Source organism: Trichoderma reesei (assembly GCF_000167675.1).
Source record: "Trichoderma reesei QM6a unplaced genomic scaffold TRIREscaffold_24, whole genome shotgun sequence".
NCBI classification, from domain to species: Eukaryota; Fungi; Ascomycota; class Sordariomycetes; order Hypocreales; family Hypocreaceae; genus Trichoderma; species Trichoderma reesei.
The window spans coordinates 466,476-484,261 of record NW_006711171.1 but is presented as its reverse complement, the minus strand read 5'-3'; the positions used below and the strand labels follow the sequence as shown (position 1 = coordinate 484,261).

Here is a 17,786-nt window from a genome sequence, read left to right as displayed (position 1 = left end):
TCAGTCTTGGCTCGACGCGCGTTCTCACCAAATCTCCCCCAGCAAAGACGGAATACAGCCAATCACCCAACTCGAGACAAAGACAGAAAGCAATGGAAGAAGCCCTGCTCTTCTTCCCTCTAACGACTCACGAACCATCTGCTAAGCCTCCTGCTCCCCCGCCCCCTTGCCGATGCACTGTACAGCACGGCGTTCTGCTTCGGTCTCGATTGCCATTACGTTAAAAACCCGTCTAAAACAAGGACGCACATGTGATGCCATTGCTGCATATGGTGTCTCTTGGCATATGCCACCTGATGCCTTTCGTACATCAGATCAAGCATCCCCACGAGTAATGCAATCGCAAGTCCTCCAAGAGAGGCCGCCAACCAACAACCAGACGCTTCGAATCGAGATGCAGTTCGTCCAGCATCTGCGGCTTTCTAAACCCCCGTGCTCCGGGACTCTCACAGACATACTACCTTCAAGTTATTAACTTACACAGCCAACACAAGTCAAGCCTAGAGTCACCTGTCAAACTCGGTGAGACACCAACAGTCACGCAAAAGTCACACCATGCTTCCCATCAACATCTCACGGCAGGGACATGCAGTCTTTGCTTTCGTCCGTCCATTTCAGAATGTCTATCCCAACAGATTAATGTACGGCTCCGGCCACCGCCCCCAGACCAGCGGCCTGTCCCCCAGCCTCCCGCTCACCGGGGCCAAAATCTTAATCTTGCGCCTGTCCTCGTCGACGTCGGCCACGTATACAAAGCCCAGCACGCTGGCCGCGCGCACCACGTCCGGACTGTCACGCACCGAGGCGTTCATCACCGCAAAGGTCCAGTGCTGCATGAGCGATGACGGCTCTTCCGTCACCAAGCTCTGCTTCTCATCGGGTGAATCTGTACAACGACATCGTTAGTAACCCTGCGTAACGGATGTAGCAGCCCTGCTGGCAAGCGTAAACGTACAGTCTGCCAGCTTGTAAATGGTCAGGGCGTCGAAATCAACCTGCTGAATCTGCGGACTCAGCGTCCTCTTTGCGTCCCCAAAAAAGTATTCTTTGATAACAGCCTCGCGAGAGTGCTGCAGAAAGGCCTCGTCCCTCTCGACGACGCCATCTGATTTGTCCAGCGCAACCACCTGTATTTGTTCCCCAAGGCTCGTCTTTTCGCTCGCAAACCGGGTCGTAAGGTCGGCATGGATCTTGGGCGATCCAATGACCACCACTATGTTGACTGTAGAGGAACACCAATCAGCCGCCTCGTAAAACCACCGATGCTAAAGGGATATTGGGCCACACTCACTGGAAAATTCATCGACGATATGCGCAACCAGATCCATTCCGACCTGCCCACCCTCGCTGATGCCCATGCTGTCCACAATCACCCCCGAGCCCCGGACCTCCTCATCCTCGCTCAGCCGCCCACTCACGGCCCCCGCCAGCCTCGCCACGAGCTCGCGGTAAAAGTCCTCGTCCTCCTCCGGCGACTCCCTCCCGTAGTGAAACACCATGGGCAGCTTCACGGGCACCGTGCTCGGCCCGCTCGTCGGCGTCGACCCCCAGCCGTCCACCGCCTCGGGGTCCATGACCGTCGCAAAGACGCTCGCGCTCAGCGTCCCCGCCAGGCTCAGCATGCCCTCCCTGGGATCCGCATTGACCGTAATCACCTGGTATCCCTGGCGCGTGGCATAGCTCGTCAGCGTCTTGACCAGCGTCGTCTTGCCCGAGTTGGGCGGCCCGACAACCAGCACTCTGGGGCCCTCCCGCCGCTGCCGTGTGGCGTCGACGCGCATGTCGCTCAGCCGCGCATGCAGGTTGATGTGTGAAGTGGCCGGATTGGCGACCGGGTTAGGGTACTCGGCCACGGAGTCGCGGTCGCATCGGCCCTCCACCTCCAGCTCGCAGCCGTGCCAGGTGAGGATCTTGGACTTGATGCCGGAGAAGGTGTAGGCATTGCGCAGCGGCAGCTCGACGCCGTCCTTTTCAGCGGTGCCGGAGAGCACCTTGACGGTGATGGAGCCGCCAGCGGGCACCTGGAATCGCCATTCCCACGCCGGGCGGAGGGAGATGGTTCGCGTCGAGGAAACGGCCGCCTGTGATGGTGGTGATGATGATGGAGCTGTCAGTCAGTGATTTATTTGGAGGAGGAGTGCACAGGCAGTCTTTCTTGGATGACGCACCTGTACCGGGATCTGCCCAAGGCCGGGAATGGACATGGCCGCCTACCTACATAAAGAGAGGACAAAGTCACGAGGCAGAATTCCCGTTGCTCGAAGCTGGAGCTGCAAAATGAAGCTTCCGGGTTGAGCTTGCGATAGAGCCGATAGCGGGAAAAGGCAAAGGCGGGAACATGGAAGTCAATGCGATGCGTGGGGTCGGACTTTTCTGATCAGAGATACATGTCCATCCTGCTGCACTTGCATGGAGGACCGGGTAGCTGCTAGCACTTTGGTTGTCGTTCCGCTAACCCGATAGGCGTAACGGCCCGCTGAGCTGACGTCTTTCAGCATGTGTAGCGCTGAAACTAGAGCCCAGATCGATCTCCGGTGCAGCAGAGCAGATCGTCAAGGGCATCAGTTTCTCTCTCTTAGGCATCAACGGAGATACTAGTATAGGTATCAACAGGTAAGGTAGGTAGTATTGGTAGTGACAGGCACCTTGCAAGCGTCTATTGCTGTCTCGCGTGTTTGTGCTACCTGCAAAGACGATAATGTACTCTTTTTCTTCTAAAGCCCGCCGAACAATGCTATCCATGCATTCAAGTCAAGCATTCAAGTCGCTCCGCCTCCCCAACTCCAAAACTGAAAAGAACTACTAAATTACCTAGGGGGAAAAAAGAAAAGAAAAGAAAAAACACTCCTGTTGCGCCCAAACCCATCATGTCGTCGTCAAGGCTAAATCAAAGACGGATGCCTTCTTCCCATCTCCATGCGGAGCCACGCTCTACCCTTTGCAGTTTGCAACCATCCAGCCAAGTAAATACCACAAACACCCCGATCTGGGGACTGCCCCCCTTTTGGGCTTCCCGTTTTTTTAAGCTCCATCGTCACTCAGACTTCTCCGGGGGTATCAGAAGATGTTCTTCGACACAACAAAAAGACGCAAGTAATAATGCCCGTCCTCGATGTTCGCAAGAGAAAGCCGTCAACTCCACCAACGCCAGCGGTCTGCCCTCCGGCTCGTAGCAATGCTGTACATACAGACCCGCGAGAGCGACCAATAAAAGCAAGCCATGCCACCGTGCATGAGTCTAGTCGTCTACCTAGTCATCTTCGCCGGCCAGCTCTCTGAATATCCGCAACAGGCTGCGGACTCCAGTCAGCGTGTTCTCGTCTGGTCCGAGGCCGGGCGTAAACTCTGCGTGCGCAAAGTCGATGAGCTTCAGGGTATAGATCTTGGGCAGTTGGAGGTCATCCTCGTCCTCGTCTCCATTGGCGGAGTCGTCCTCATCCTCCAAGGCGATGCCGCTGTCCATGCGGTTGTCCAAGCCAATGTTTGTGCGCGAGACCGGCGGACAGGTGTACGCCTCGGCCGACTCACGCTCCATGATCTCGTTGTTCTTCTCAATCGCCGCGCTCAGAGCGGCACCGTCGCCCTCAAAGATGAAGAGGAGAGACGACGAGTACATGCGGGTCTCGTGGTTGCTCAAGACCTCTTCGACGCGCTCCAGGTCCCGCACAAAGGCGGCGCACACGGCTCTGCCCAGGGCCTGGTCAATGCCGGCGGTCTTGTTGAAGATAAAGGTCCGGAAGGCGTCGACCACGTTGTCGTCGTTGACTGTCAGCCGGCCAAAGTCCTTGTCGTAGATCATGTAGCCTTCCTTGTCCCATTTGGTCTCGTCGCCCGAGCCGTGATAGACCTTCATGCCGGCGATGCGGAAGCCCAGGTTCCCGTGAGTCGTCTGCTTGGAAATGGCATCAAAGCGCCGCTTCTTCTCGGCAGGGGCGTCGTCGGCCCACAGCCGGACGCCCAGCTTGACGTCGAGGATGTTTGCCTTTTTGTAGCCGAACGAGGCATTCTCCAGCACCACCGACCTGTCCGTCTTGATCTTCTTGCCCTGGGTCGGCACCCACGAGGCGGCGCAGTCGGCAACGGCGCTGGGCACCACCTTTGCCACCTGCTCTACTATTTTGGCAGCAATGCTGTCCTTGTTGGTCTCGATGCCGGCGTCGGACACGACGCCGAGGAGCGCGTCGTCGAGAGGCACGTCCTGTGGGTTGCTCAGCTGCAGATCGCCCATGAAGAGAGGCATGATCTCGGCAAAGTCGCGGTAGCCGTTGGCCTCGACGGCCTGGTAGAAGTCGATCTCGGTCTGGGTGCAGGGCTTGATGAAGAGCTCGCCGTCGGCGTCGCACAAGGTGCCCGCACTGTGGTTGCGCGCAGGGGATGGTCAGCACAAAGGTAGCGATGGAGCAGCGACACTTGTCAGTCTGTAAGAATCGACTCACTGTCCGGCAACGGCATGGTCGTAGTCGCGCAGCTCGTCGGGGCTGGGGATCCTCTTCTTTGCGCCCATTGCTTCGGCGTCTGTGTCTGATTCCAGCGTTACGGCTGCTTCTCGGTCTCCTTCTGCTGCTGCTGCTGCTGCTTCTTCTTCTTCTTCTCTCTCCGAATCCCTCGTCTCTATGGAGGGATACCGCGTCTGTTCCTGTCTAGCCGTGGTGGGCAGAGGAGGCGATAATACTTGAGAAGAACAGAAAGAGGCTCCTTATTAGGGAGTAGGATCGTTGTTTTGTCGTTACTCGTTGACAGGCCGGGTTCAGGGCAAGTGAGTAAGGTAAGGCACGGCTGCAGGCTGCCAGGGATGGCTTTTGATGACGGGATCTGATCTGTCGGGTTTCAGGACCGTCGGAGGGGCGTCGCAGTCACAGCAGTCGCGCAACCATGTCGAGCATCCGGTCGGGGGGGGATCGCAAGGGCTTTTGTAGGGCAGCGGATCGCGAGGATGGAAAAAAAAATGTGCCTTGCTGAGGGCTGCAAGAGTGAAAGGAGTTGGAGAGAGACCGGCATAAGCCACACACACACACACACACACACGGTCAAGGGCGTCGGGCGAACAGAGTGGCGGCTTCTGACCGGTAACGATCAATGACTGAAATGAAATGAAATGGATCTCTTCCCAACTTACCTGTTCCCGCCACCAAACCAGGCCCGGCCTAGCCCGCTGGCTGGTTGCACCCGACGGCCTCTGGCGCCCTGTTCAGCCCGTGGCTAGCACGCAGTTACAGCGGCTAGTCCCCTGGAGCCACAGGGAGCTCTGACCGCCGTGCTGTCCACTGCCAAGCTGCCCAGGTGCTGCTGTGCCGTCTGGTGCCGAGTCGCCGGGCTTTGACCCCCCCAAGCCCCAAGGCAATTTTGACTTCAGTTTGATCACCTACATGTACCAAAATCGCCTCCTCTCCTTGGCTTCATGCTGCTTCTCCTGCCGTTTGCTCTCTCTCTCTCTTTGTCTCTGACTTTTTCTCTCTCTCTCGCCATCTGCATCTGCGCTCCCGAGTCATCAAGCAGCAAACAACCAAGCATTGAAAGCCAAGGCAGCTGAGCCACCAAACAGTCTCAACATTTCAGCGCATTCCTCCGCCCCAGCCAATGGCAGTGCGCGGGCATCTTCCCGATTGCTGGTAAGGCGCATTTTCTCGGTCGGGATTTCATGTTTTCCTTTCCTGGGATCCCACGCGGCAAGCATGCACGTAATAGTGCTCGATTCCAAAACTTCACACGATGGCGAGCGCCAAATGATTTGACGAGATTCCATGTTTTGACTCTTTTTTAGTGGGCTTGTCTGCTGCTGCAGGGGTTCTTGTGACAGTCACCGAAAATACACTCAACGTCTACGTCTAGTAAGTGCTCAGCTTGCAGGCAGCCTCTCGATGCTCAGCCTCTTCTCCCCCTCGTCTCCTCTTCTCTATCCTCACCACTTGCTCTTCCTGTGTCTCTCCGGCTTCTTCCATTGCCTCCATCAGTCTCGAATGACACCGCATGTGACATTCTTAGAGGCAAATATCTCACCGTCTGTTACATGACACAGCCAATGCCACCTACTATGACGATCAAGGTAACCAACCAATCTCGCAAACATCACCCGTTGCACCACCAACGACACTCACTCGCCTTCACGTTCCAACTGCTCGCTCCTCTCTTCGTCCTCTTTCCTCCCCCTTCTGTTCAGGTTGGCTCGCTATTTCTCTTTTTTTTCCTGCACTCCCGCGTGACCCCTTTAGCACGGCCATGTCCAACCACAGGGTGCCAGATGCTGCAGCAAAACCCAGACCCCAATTCCACGCACTTGACATGCCAGATACGTGTCAGCTCCTCAACCACAGCCACGCCCTCATCCTGCCTTTGCACCACCCCCCTGGGTATGATACCAAACAGCAGGTGGAAACGAGACGGCTCACAAGAGCGTCATCTAGCCCTTGGCTCAGTCAGCTGCACTTGCTAGATACCTTACTTACACTTGACTCTCTAAGCTGAAGAATAACCCCAAAGCCCCATCCTCGGCGAACTGTTTTCCTTCCAGACAGCCTCTTATAGCCTCTATAGCCGTGTCATTCACCTTGGATCACTTCAGCAGTAAAAATAGTGCACCGAGAGCCTACCGGACGGGGATGTATTAGTTAGAAGGCAGCAAAAACGGGCTGAGCCTCTCTCCAAGCTCCGTTTTAGCCGCTGACAGCCTGCATCGCAAGGCTTCTGCTCAGCCCTCCCAGACAAAATTCAACTGGCAATTCTCGAATCCATATGATCAAAAAGAGGGGGAAAGCTCAGCGGGTTTGAGATTGACAAGCGCAGGCGCTAATATGCAGGTCATTCATTGCAGGCTGTTACCAAGACGTGATATGACGCCCGTTGGAATGGGGTGATGGGCGTCTGTCCTACAAACGTGCATGTCAAGTTTAAGCCCAGCACTCGCACTCCCTCTTTGTACAGATTCCTGCCTAAACCTCTCTCTTCTTGGGTGCCAATCGTTTAATGCAAGGGGCATGGACAGGTAAGCAACATTTTTAAAGCAGGCAAGTTGTACCCAGGCAGCCATGATGGAGTTTGCCTGTACAAATTCAGAAAGCGGTGCAAACACTCGCTCACCCGGGGTGCTCCGAGCAATCTTCTCTGCTTGTTTCCAAGCATACTGCTTGATAGGTAGGTAACAGGATGGATACACTTCTACGCATGATCGTCGATATGTACAATTGCCTTCCGGCAGTGCCCAGAAACTCGGGGGCTCCTCTTGAGCTCCTCGTCTTCCACTGCCTGATTTCGTAGAATCGGACAAAGCAGCTTAACGGCCATCGCAAAGACAGTCAAAAGGCAGTGAAGGGGTATGATAAGACACTCTCAATCATCAGCACATCATTTACTGTACGAGCATATATCCAGTGATCAACCAGAGCCACAGTCTTGCATTCGACCATCTAACTGTAAAAACCACCCCTATCCCAAAAACTCATCGCTCATTCTTATGAATCAATGCACATCTTTTCAACATAAAAAAGAGCCCTTGAAACTCCATGCATAACATAAACAAATTATAGACAGAACATTCCGTCCCTCTAACCCCAAGTACCACCACCACCACCCCTCCCTCCTCTTCTCTGCGCACTCAACCTCCAGTCATCCTCGCCCGCATACTTGTTATACAGCGGCTGGATCCTCTCCGCCTGCTTCCTCTTGCTCAGCCTATCCGTCGGCGCGACCTTGAAAAAGGTCGGCGCCGCCTCCACCAGCCACTTGGGCTCGATGCTCGTCGTGCAGTGCATGTACTCCTTCGTCGTCAACACCAGCGTGTGGTAGATGATCCACTCGGCCTGCTTCCCAAACAGCGCCGAGCTGGGATGCAGATACACCGGCGTGCCCTCCGTCAGCGTCTTGTACCCTTCCTGGGGATCCTTGCGCGCCGCGTTGCGGAAGAAGCCCGTGCAGAGAGCCTGCCGCACCTTTTGCGTGTCGCGGCCGCACGACACCACCGGGTGCTTGTAGCGTTCCATGATCTTGACGAGCTGGTCCCGCACGTCCTTGGCCCGCCGCATGGACCGCGCCTGGATAAAGTTCTCAAAGCACCACGGGTTCGAGTACCCGCTGTTCTTCCACGCATTGTACACGTTGAGAAGCGTCAGGTGGTCGCCGTGAGGGTCGTGGAACTTGGATTTCTTCTGGTCGGCCTGCGACTGCTTCTCCTTGGGGCGGTAAAAGACGTTGGGCAGGTTGAGCATCGCCACGATGCTGAGCATCTCGTCGGAGCAGCCATAGTCAACGGCAGCGATCAGCACCTTGGCCAGCGACGGCTCCATCGGGAAGTCTGCCATCTTGCGTCCCAGGCGGGTCAGCAGGCCCTCGTCGTCCAACGCGCTCAAGGCGTAGAGCTCCTCCAGGGCCGTCAACATTGTGTTGATCGGCGGTGGATCCATAAAGTCAAAGTGCAAGAGGTCGTTGATGCCCATGGCCTTGAGCATGAGAATCGTGTGCGACAAGTTTTGTCTCTGGATCTCGGGGATTGTTGTCGGCAGCATCTCAGACTGGTAAGCGGCCTCTGTGTACAGGCGGAAACACTTTCCAGGGCCCGTTCGACCGGCACGACCGGCACGCTGGTTGGCTTGTGCCTGGGAGATGGGCGTGACAACCAAAGAGTCCATGCCGAGCTTGGGATCGTAGGCGTTCTGCTTGACAAAGCCAGGGTCAACGACGTAGTAGATCTCGTCAATCGTGATGGAGGTTTCGGCAATATTCGTGGCAATGACAACCTTTCGGCTGCCCGGGGGAGCGGGCTCGAAGATACGGCTCTGCATCTCGCTCGGAAGCTGTGCGTACACGGGCAAGATGAGCAGATCTGGCACGCTCGGTCCAAGAGCCTTCATTCTCTCGTATAGAATCTCGCACGCCGTGTCGATTTCCTCCTGGCCGGTCAAGAAGAGTAGAATATCGCCCTTGGGCTCTGTCAGGTGGATCTGCATGACCGTGACGAGCGCGGCGTCGAGGTAGTCAGATTCGGGCTCGCGAGAGTACAGGATCTCGACGGGATATGTTCGGCCGGGGATCGTGAAAATGGGACACTCGTTGAAATAAGCAGAGAATTTGTCGGCATCCAGGGTGGCCGAGGTGACAATGACCTTCAAGTCGGGCCTCCTCTTCAATGCCTTCTTCAGCAGGGCGAACAAGACGTCGGTAGAAATGGTTCGCTCGTGGGCTTCGTCAAGCATGATGCAGGAATACCGCGTCAAGTCTGGATCCACAAGAATCTCTCGTTGCAGCATACCGTCCGTCATGTACTTGATCCGCGTCGCAGGGCTGGTGCAGTCGTCGAAACGGACGGTGTATCCAACCTCTTCGCCGAGCTTGCAGCCAACTTCCTCTGCCACACGCTTCGCAACCGACATGGCGGCGACTCGACGAGGCTGCGTGCAGCCAATGATGCCGTCCTCAGCGAACCCGGCCTCGGCGAGATACTGGGTCAACTGGGTCGTCTTTCCGGAGCCAGTCTCTCCAACCACGATCAAGATCTGATTCTCACGCACCGCCTCAATCAGCTGGGAACGGAACGCAAAGACGGGCAGAGACTCCCGTTGCTCCTTGATGCTGAGGTTGGTGCGCTTGCCCAATGACTGGCCCTTGGGAATGACTGCCCTCTTCCATTCGGGCTCCTCCTCCGTCTTGGCATTCATTCGAGCGTTCTTGAGATCGCTAGCAAACTTGCGCTTATCGGGGTCGGCCATCGGATCGTTCCATTGGGCGGAGAGGTTTTCCTTTGATTCCTCCTTGGCGGCCTCGGCCTCCTTCTGCTTCAATTCTTTCCTCTCCTTAGACAGCGCGGTTCCGGCCATGGCCGCTCTGTTCATGGATCCATCAGGAGCCTTGACCACTCGAATAGGAGAAAGCTCCAAGGACTGCTTTGTCTGGCCGGCCAGGAAGGGCGGCTCCTCCTCTCGAACTTCAATGTCAACGTCTTCCTCCAGCTCCAACTCACCCTCTCCACGGAGCGTCGCATTGTAATCCTCCTCAAGGTCGGGGTAGTCTGAAGCCTTGGCCACACCGGACGCAATGAGTTGCCGGATCTCCCAGCGTTCTGGTGAAGTCATTCGCTTCTTTTGTCGTCTCGGGGGCCCCAGGGAATCTCGGGGCATCGCGGGTGTATCATCGACAAATCCGTTTCTTCCACGACCACCAAGAGCTTCCATGTTAGCGCCAGTAGTCAATCTCGCCTGTGGTTCGAGATCTCGGCCCGTCTCCTGGTCGACATCCTTCATGGACAGCCCTACCCTGCGGCCTTCGATGCTGACAACCTTGACCCAGACCTGCTGCCCAGGAGACAGCAGATCGGAGGGGTGGTTTACACGCTGACCGGACACTATGCGAGATATGTGGACCAGGCCGTCGACTTTGCCCTTGACGTGGTGAATGTTCACAAAGGCGCCAAAGTCCTTGATTCCGGTGACATGGCCCTGATACACCTTGTTCATGATCGGCTCGTCGTCCACCTCGGGTGCGGGCGCCCGGCTGAGCTCGTCGATGTCGTCATTGTAGTCGTATCGTCTTCGGTTTCGCGACTTCTTCTCTCGGAATCCGTCCCGCCAGTCTTCGTCGCCGGCATCTTGTGACCGTGATCGTGACCTGTACTTGTCCCGCCTCCGGCCGTCTCGAGACCTTGATCGATGCCGCCGTGATCTTGACTCTCTGGCCCCGTCTTCCGGACTTCTACTCCTCTTTCTTGACGTCTTCTCCTTTTTTGCCTTGCCCTCTAGCCCCTCTAGCAGCGCCAGCGTATCATCGATGGCGTCTGCGCCGTCGTCATACGCAGGCTTCTTATCGGGCAGAGCGAGTCCACTAAAGACCTTTTCGTTCTCCTCCCGCGTCCTGTGATGGTGCGGCTCGTCGTGGTGCGCATCGCCGTTTTGGCCCTTGAACTTGGGATGCATGGCCACCACGAGGCGGTCCAGGCTGTCGACCAAGCTAGGCGGGAAGTCGGCGTTGAGCGCCTCGAGCCTCTTGCGGAAGTCATCGCTGGAGGAGCTCTCGAGGCGCTGGGCGATGAGGAACTCGGCGAGGGTCTTGTCGCTGATGCCGACGTGGTTCTGCAGCTCCGAGGTGACCTTGGACACGAGCGACAGCAGCTCGAGGTTCAACAGGTCGTCCATGGTTGCGGATTGATGTTGAGAAAAAGTTACGAGATGGAACAATCAAATGATTGACGCGCGCTAGCGGCAAGGCTGCTGGTGGAAAAGTCAAGGTCAGCCTGCTCTCACCGCGGATGAATGTCGGGATGTCTCGGTGAGGGGCCTTGACCGAGCATACGCCCCATTTGGATGCGGGCGTGCAGCTGGAGTACAGGTACGAAGAGGCTGCGAGTCGCCTCTTTGCAGGCTGTGCACGAAGTGTGCTTTGTAATGAATGGCGAAGCTCAAAACGAATATTCTAGTGCTTCTGATGGTGAATACTTAGGTACTTTATCTATGTAGCCACCATGAAGGAAGACCATGATCTGGGGTACAGTAGCAGCGTACCAGGCATTACCATTTGTGTTCTAGGCCTCAAGTTGAACTGCTTTGTCTGCTGTTGCGCGCGTGACTCAACATCAGACCTCCAGACCCTGTCCCTTTACAGATTTTTCTCCATGAGTATCCAACTATTGAGGCCATAGAATCAATGAGGCTTTATTCCTCTTGAATCAACAATGACAGCATCACGATATCCAAACAGGACCTTGTCCTTCTGCGACATCAAGCATGCATCATCACCTACCCTGAATACCACTCACTGATGACCAAATCTCGAGTTCAGATCGCAAGTACATGTACTCACACAGCAACCCCACCGTCTCCCTCATCCAGCCAATCATGCCCCCCGCTCCAGCCATGCCATTACGCAACCTTGTCCCCAAGCAGCACCACCATCGTCATCATCCGTCACAAGCCCACTTTCGCCCTCTTTTATCTCGTTATCCAGCCCATCTGGTAGGCCGCGCAAACCAGACAAGAAGACCCTTGGATTCATCCTCTCCATCGCCGTCTCATCTATCTACCTACCCTCAACTAATACATCTTCTTCATTCCATCGATACAAGCGGAACAGAAGGACAGAACAAATAAACAGAACAAACTCGAGCAAAGCCACCATGTGTTCCGCCGACATCTTCCTCGGCGTCCTCGCCATCCTCTTCCCTCCGCTGCCCGGTACGTCCACAAATCCCATCTCAGTACCCTTCATATCACCCTCCTCATCCTTCCTCGCGACTCATAGAGTGTTAACTAACACTCCATCTCTCTCCCGCAGTCTGGGTCAAGCGCGGCATCTGCAGCGCAGACTCCCTCATCAACATCCTCCTCTGCATCCTCGGCTTCATCCCAGGCCTCCTCCACGCCTGGTACATCATCGCCAAGTTCCCCGAGCCGCCCTACGAATACGACGCCGTCCCCAACGACGAGCGCTACGGCAGCAACCGCGTCACCTACGTCTACGTCCAGTCCCCTCCCGGACCTCACCACCAGCAGCCCAAGCCGCAGGACGGCAACGGCCGCATGAACTACGGGACGACCTCGCAGCTACAACACCACAGCCCGTCGCCTCAGCCGCAGCAGCATGGGGTGACGGGCTCGGGAGAGGGCAGCTCTGATCATCACCAGGGTGTGCCGCCTTCGTATGCTGAGGTCGTTGCTGGCGACCACAAGGTGCAGACGCGTGATTAATGGAAGACAAAGAGATAATGATCGTATGCCGCCATCAGCCCGAATATGTCAAATGATACCCCAATACACATGTACGGAGGCAGAAACCGTGGCGGCGATGGAGACGCGTGATATGCTGCAGCGAAGTGTGGGCGAATAGAGAGTAGAGAGGTGTTTGCTCTTCAAGACTCTTGTTTATAACCGAGGTCCTCTCACTACTTCGTTAATGATCTATATTGACTAGCTTTTGAGGCGTTAGGGATTATAGCACATGATTTGGTCAAGGTTTTGGCCTCGTTTCTTTGATTTAGGAGCCGTTTCGACCATTGGTGGCCATCTCTACTGAGCTATTTGTAGATGGCACCACGGTCCTGATAGCACCCACTACCTAATAACACTCCCAGGCCATTGCGAGATTAAACATCATCCCTGACTATTCCTCAGCCCCCTGGTTGTCTTCCATCGTAGGATTGTGCACCGATGGTGCCGGCCGGTCGTTTTCCTGAGGAAGCTTGAACTGCACCATCAGCTCCTGGGGCAGAAACGTGTAAAACGTAGGCATAATCTTTTGGATACTCTTGACAAAGCAAACGTCGGCCCCAAGGTCTCCAATCTCGAGCACCATCTTTATGCCCGGCCTTAGGCTCTTGAGTATGTTTTGCTCAAAGTACAGGTCAACTTCCTTGCCCTGCAGGGGATGCACCGTGCCTCGTTGAACCCACCCGTCTTCGATGGTGGCTGGTTTGAGAGTGAGCTTGCCTAGGGGCATGAGTCGAAATGTCTTGTCTCCAGGTGCGGTAATGGCCAGCTTCTTGAATCGCTGAATGACCTCCTCGGGCGGGAGATGAACCGCCGTGACCTCCAGAGCGCATTCGTACTGGTTGACGAGCTCGACTGCTCTGCCAGCCAGGTGCTCAAACATCTTGTTGTCATCCAGCATGGCAACCGACGAATAGAAGACGGATTTGGCATCGAATCCCTCTGGAACTCTGAATTGAGAAGAGTCCCACGAGTAGGGATCAAACTCAACAAACAGCTCCGTCGCAGCTGGGTTAAAGACTCCTGGAAGCGCAGTCTGTAACGTGTTCAGAGACGTCCATTCATCTCTGGCCATCTGGCAGATGTCAAGTGCCTTCTTGACACTTTCTTCGTATTCGGGGCAGACGTCGTGGTGGAGGACGTAGCGAAGAAAATTCTCCACGACGGAGATTGCCTCTTCCATGGGCTTGGGATGAAGACCTGTCAGAACGATGAGCCTCGTGGAGAAGAAGCCCGCTGCAACGCCAGCAAAGTCCACTGTCCATTTGGTCTTGTCGCCGTCGTAGAAGCGATCGCCGGCTCCAGAGCCATTGTAGACGACGTCTCTGGCCGTGGCCTCGCGACGCTGGGCGGGCGTAAGCTGCTTGAGGTCCTTTTGATCGAGGCCAGTGTAGGCGCTTGGGTTGGTATCGACGCCGCCGAGGAAGAGGTAGTCATTCAAGTAGGTGGCTCTGCGAGCCTGGATGCGACGACGGGAGCGGTAACGCTGGATACACGACTCGATTCGCCTGCAACGTGTCACATCGGATTAGTTACGAGAGTGACAATGACAAGTGGTCGAGACGGTTGATTATACCTTTCGAATGGGATGTCTCTGTGGTAATGGTCAGCTTGACTTCGGGCTCAGACTTGTGTAGTAATACTCACGGAGCATAAATCTCCTGCTTCTCCTGCATGGCCTCCGCGGGCGTCATGGGAGGGTCTGCAAAGTATTCTGTGCCGATTAGTATCACGGGTACGCCTCGAGTTCATTGACCAGGACACGCCATACCTTCAAACCCATTTCCGCGGTTCTTGGGCAGCGCAGTTGGGCCTCTGCTGGCCGTCGTCTTCTTGCTTCTCTTTCTCTTCTTCCGAGGCGCTGAAAGCTGAGCAGGAGTGATGGGAGCATCTGGAGCGTCGTCTTCGACATCGTCATAGGCATCGTCTTCGGACTCTGCTGCGACCTCGACTGGCAGGAGATGTTTTGTCGGCGCGACACTCTCGTCGATTTCGGGCATGGGCTCGCTCATCGTGGCGTCTCTCATGAGGGTATCGTCACCGTCCTGATCTGGGGGCGCCATCTTGGGTATTGCGATGAGGCTGATTCTTGAGGTGAAGGAGACGTGGGCAGTTGGGAAGCAGATGCGAAGATGCGAAGATGAGAAAGGTTCTAGAGCAAAAGAACAGATATCAATGTTGATGCCTGAGGTGAGAGAAGTCAACAGGCTTGGCAGGTGCTTGACAGCTGGCAGCTGGTTCTAGGTAGGTATTTTCATGCTGCCTGACACCGCCAAATGTCACCTGCACTCATGAAGCTGCCTCAACAACACCTAGGGATTATCCTCAGCAAGCAGAAATCAACTACAGAATAGCTTCAGTGGCATTTCCAGGCAGTAACTGTGACTGTTTCGTATGCATGTCACAAGGCACGCTGCCGATGATGTCTGTTGCCGTATAGCTGCCCGATACCATTAGGTAGGTATGCCCATAGGTTACCTATCCTGCCGTAGGACTCAATTGCCTGGCTGAAGGACTGACTCCATTACACGAGCTCTTGGGCTGTCCAGCGGAATACGTTGTAATATGGGCGTGTGCAGCCTGGATAGAGAGAAGAATAAGCTCAGGCGTTGGCTTATATATAAGCATCTCCATCAACACAGATTAGCGATGCCAAGACGTTGCCATGCATAAGTATCTAAATACTAGGTAGGTATTACTACTACTACAGCATCAATCATCTCGTCCTCTTCTCTTCTCCTATGGCCAACACTTTTTCATCGTCGTCGCCATGCAACAGCAATTGTAACTTCGTTCGTCATCCTCTCCTACAGCTGACGAGACTTGGGATCCCTCTCCCCTCCCATCACTTGTCGTAACCGACTCCCGGGAATCCCGCCACACGAGAGGCGTAATACCGCCGAACCAGCACCGACTAGGTAGAAGTCATCGTCTCGGCTACGTCTCCGAGTCCTCCCAAGGTCATCTACGTAATGATCTGAATGATGTGATTTAGAGGGAACATTCAATCACTCAGCTAGAGTCAATTGGCAAGCTGAGGTCACGATTATGCAGTGGACAAAACCGCCAGTATTGCTTCGATAATAGTTTTTGAATTATTGGACTAACCATACAATTCGACTGCTAGTTCTTTTTTCACCACTTCACACAACCACTGCCATTACTTCACCTCACATCTTCCAAGAAACAACAAAGACAAGATTAAACAATTTAACATCCATTAGAAGAGAAAAGACAGAAACTAACGCCGCCGCGTGTTTGTCCGGTCGGTGAGACAAGCACATATTAATTAGTAGATCCTGTGTATGCGTAGATTCTCTCTGTTTTTCTTTGCTTTCTCGAATAATCTGGTCAGGCGTGTTTCCCCCCCTATTCCTCTCCCTCTTATTTCACACTTCCCTCAATCCCTCCTCCTTTGAATATGTAACCATTAAGGACAGAAAGAAGGGAATCATCGATGCTTTGGTATCAGACAACCACCTCATTATATTGTTTTATTTGCATGCTGGCTGGCTTGTTGTTTACAGCATCAGGACGGCGGCGGCGGCACCGAGGATGGGAGCCAGCAGCTTGGCATCAGCAGTAGGGGCGATGGCCAGGCCGGTGGAGGTGGAGGTGGAAGCAGAGGTGGTGGTGAAGACGCGGGTGGTGGGAGAGATGGTGGTTCCGGGGATGGTGGTGGCAGCCCGGGTGGTCTGGCTGTTGGTGGTGCCGGGGATGGTGGTGGCCGGCTCGGTGGTGCCCGACTCGACCGAGGTGACGGTGGTGCTGACGGGCACCGTCGTCGTCAGCGTCGTCTCGGAGCTGGTGGTGGTGCTGGCGCCGGTGCCGGTGGTGCCGGAGCCGGTGACGCTGGACGCAACCGACGAGGCCTGGCTCTCGATGCTGCTGGCCAGGGACGAGGCCTGCGAGGCGACGCTCGAGGCAATGGCGCTGCCCGAGGCGATGGCGGACGAGATCTCGGCCGACACGGACGACACGATGGGGGGCACGGACTGGCCGAGTGACTCTCCGGCGAAGAGGCCGAGGGCGACGACAGCGAGGGTTTGGGCCTTCATTGTGAAAACGATTGTGTTTGGTTTTTGGCTTTTTTTTCTTTTGAAGAGAGGAAGAGCGAGAGTGTGTATGGAGAGACTTAAGTCAAAACGCTTGGCGAGCGGATGGACTCGAGTGTTTATATATGGGGGGGTATATAAGTTTGCCTTTTGGTGAGTGCAAGCAAAGGGGGTGAGATGAACAAGAGAGATGTACGGGATCAAGATCGAGGGAGGACCGCCAGCTCTTTAAACCAGCCCAGCTTCCTCTGTCTACAGTACCTCACCCTCCCTTGTCCACGTCCGCAACAAGGAAAATCATGCAACAGCCACAGCTGGCGTGGATCCACGGGGGGGCGATGAAGTACATAGCAGGAAAAGCAGGAGAGAGGACGACGACGGAAGACACACACCACAGCTTCCCATACGAAGCATACACAGTGTGTTGACGTAGTGGCCAGACCGAGGCGGCGTACCTTTTGCCCACGGGGAACGGACGGGCTACCAAAGGGTACTCTCCGGGGCACGTCAGTAAGACGAGGTACACCGCATCCACACACGTCGTTTTGCCCGAGCAAGGGGCGGAGGAGAAAGAGGCTGGGGGGGGAAAGCTGCATGTCCATACAGTATCACAGTCCGAGTCGTTGACCGTATTCACGTCCAAGTATGTACCTACTCGTACGCCGTGGCTCGAGACAAGCATGCCTCCCATACCTTACCTACCTCCTACCAAGCCCCCTCCCCCCAATGTCCACTTCCACCCACACAACCACGACGCTTTGTGCCTTCTGCTCACCCAGCTTTTGTGTGCCAGCAAGGCCCAGGCAGCGAACCAGCAGCCCGTCCTCGTCGTCCTTGCAGGGATTATTCCCGGTGGCTTGCAACCGATCGGCGCTGGGCGTTACGCGGAGAGGAGACAGGACGCGGTAATGGTGACGTATCCTCGGCATCCCGGCTCTGCGGGCGTTTGCAGCCATTCACAAGAACAAGGACGCCAAGAAGGAGAGGCAGAGGAAAGAATGATGCTTGCAGCAGATGGGATGGCATAATTGCCCGGCGATCGGAGGGGTGA

The 17,786-nt window shown here is 55.4% G+C and overlaps 6 protein-coding genes across 6 annotated transcripts; 1 reads left to right on the top strand and 5 right to left on the bottom strand.

Annotated features, from left to right (window-relative positions):
- Nucleotides 1–623: 623 nt before the first annotated feature.
- On the bottom strand, nt 624–2,228 carry TRIREDRAFT_23190 (uncharacterized protein; the record flags this gene model as incomplete). The annotated part of the gene is made up of 4 exons (XM_006968508.1): nt 2,169–2,228; nt 1,292–2,081; nt 956–1,222; nt 624–886 (listed from the first exon to the last, which is right to left on the bottom strand). The coding sequence occupies exons 1-4, from the start codon at nt 2,202–2,204 to the stop codon at nt 624–626; spliced, it is 1,356 nt and encodes a 451-aa protein (XP_006968570.1). The 5' UTR covers nt 2,205–2,228.
- A 1,022-nt stretch (nt 2,229–3,250) lies between these two features.
- Nucleotides 3,251–4,504, bottom strand: TRIREDRAFT_123655 (uncharacterized protein; the record flags this gene model as incomplete). Its single annotated transcript, XM_006968569.1, has 2 exons — nt 3,251–4,355; nt 4,437–4,504. 2 exons carry the CDS (start codon nt 4,502–4,504, stop codon nt 3,251–3,253), a joined length of 1,173 nt encoding a protein of 390 aa, XP_006968631.1.
- A 3,034-nt stretch (nt 4,505–7,538) lies between these two features.
- TRIREDRAFT_5506 (uncharacterized protein) lies at nt 7,539–11,114 on the bottom strand (the record flags this gene model as incomplete). The annotated part of the gene is made up of 1 exon (XM_006968503.1): nt 7,539–11,114. The coding sequence occupies one exon, from the start codon at nt 11,112–11,114 to the stop codon at nt 7,539–7,541; it is 3,576 nt and encodes a 1,191-aa protein (XP_006968565.1).
- Nucleotides 11,115–12,053: 939 nt separating this feature from the next.
- On the top strand, nt 12,054–13,018 carry TRIREDRAFT_81423 (uncharacterized protein). Its single transcript, XM_006968621.1, has 2 exons — nt 12,054–12,149; nt 12,250–13,018. The coding sequence occupies exons 1-2, from the start codon at nt 12,092–12,094 to the stop codon at nt 12,660–12,662; spliced, it is 471 nt and encodes a 156-aa protein (XP_006968683.1). The 5' UTR covers nt 12,054–12,091; the 3' UTR covers nt 12,663–13,018.
- Nucleotides 13,019–13,039: 21 nt separating this feature from the next.
- On the bottom strand, nt 13,040–14,680 carry TRIREDRAFT_81420 (uncharacterized protein; the record flags this gene model as incomplete). The annotated part of the gene is made up of 4 exons (XM_006968568.1): nt 13,040–14,188; nt 14,257–14,274; nt 14,328–14,394; nt 14,452–14,680. The coding sequence occupies 4 exons, from the start codon at nt 14,678–14,680 to the stop codon at nt 13,075–13,077; spliced, it is 1,428 nt and encodes a 475-aa protein (XP_006968630.1). The 3' UTR covers nt 13,040–13,074.
- Nucleotides 14,681–15,754: 1,074 nt separating this feature from the next.
- TRIREDRAFT_123650 (uncharacterized protein) lies at nt 15,755–16,879 on the bottom strand. The gene has a single exon (XM_006968567.1). The coding sequence runs from the start codon at nt 16,736–16,738 to the stop codon at nt 16,202–16,204; it is 537 nt and encodes a 178-aa protein (XP_006968629.1). The 5' UTR covers nt 16,739–16,879; the 3' UTR covers nt 15,755–16,201.
- Between the last annotated feature and the right edge of the window lie 907 nt (nt 16,880–17,786).

What these genes read in the sequence shown, in the direction of transcription:
- TRIREDRAFT_123650 (XM_006968567.1), bottom strand. Translation starts at nt 16,738, where the DNA reads ATGAAGGCCCAAACCCTCGCTGTCGTCGCCCTCGGCCTCTTCGCCGGA.
- TRIREDRAFT_81423 (XM_006968621.1), top strand. Translation starts at nt 12,092, where the DNA reads ATGTGTTCCGCCGACATCTTCCTCGGCGTCCTCGCCATCCTCTTCCCT. An exon ending in CCTCTTCCCTCCGCTGCCCG is followed by an intron (nt 12,150 to 12,249) that starts GTACGTCCACAA and finishes TCTCTCCCGCAG; the next exon opens with TCTGGGTCAAGCGCGGCATC.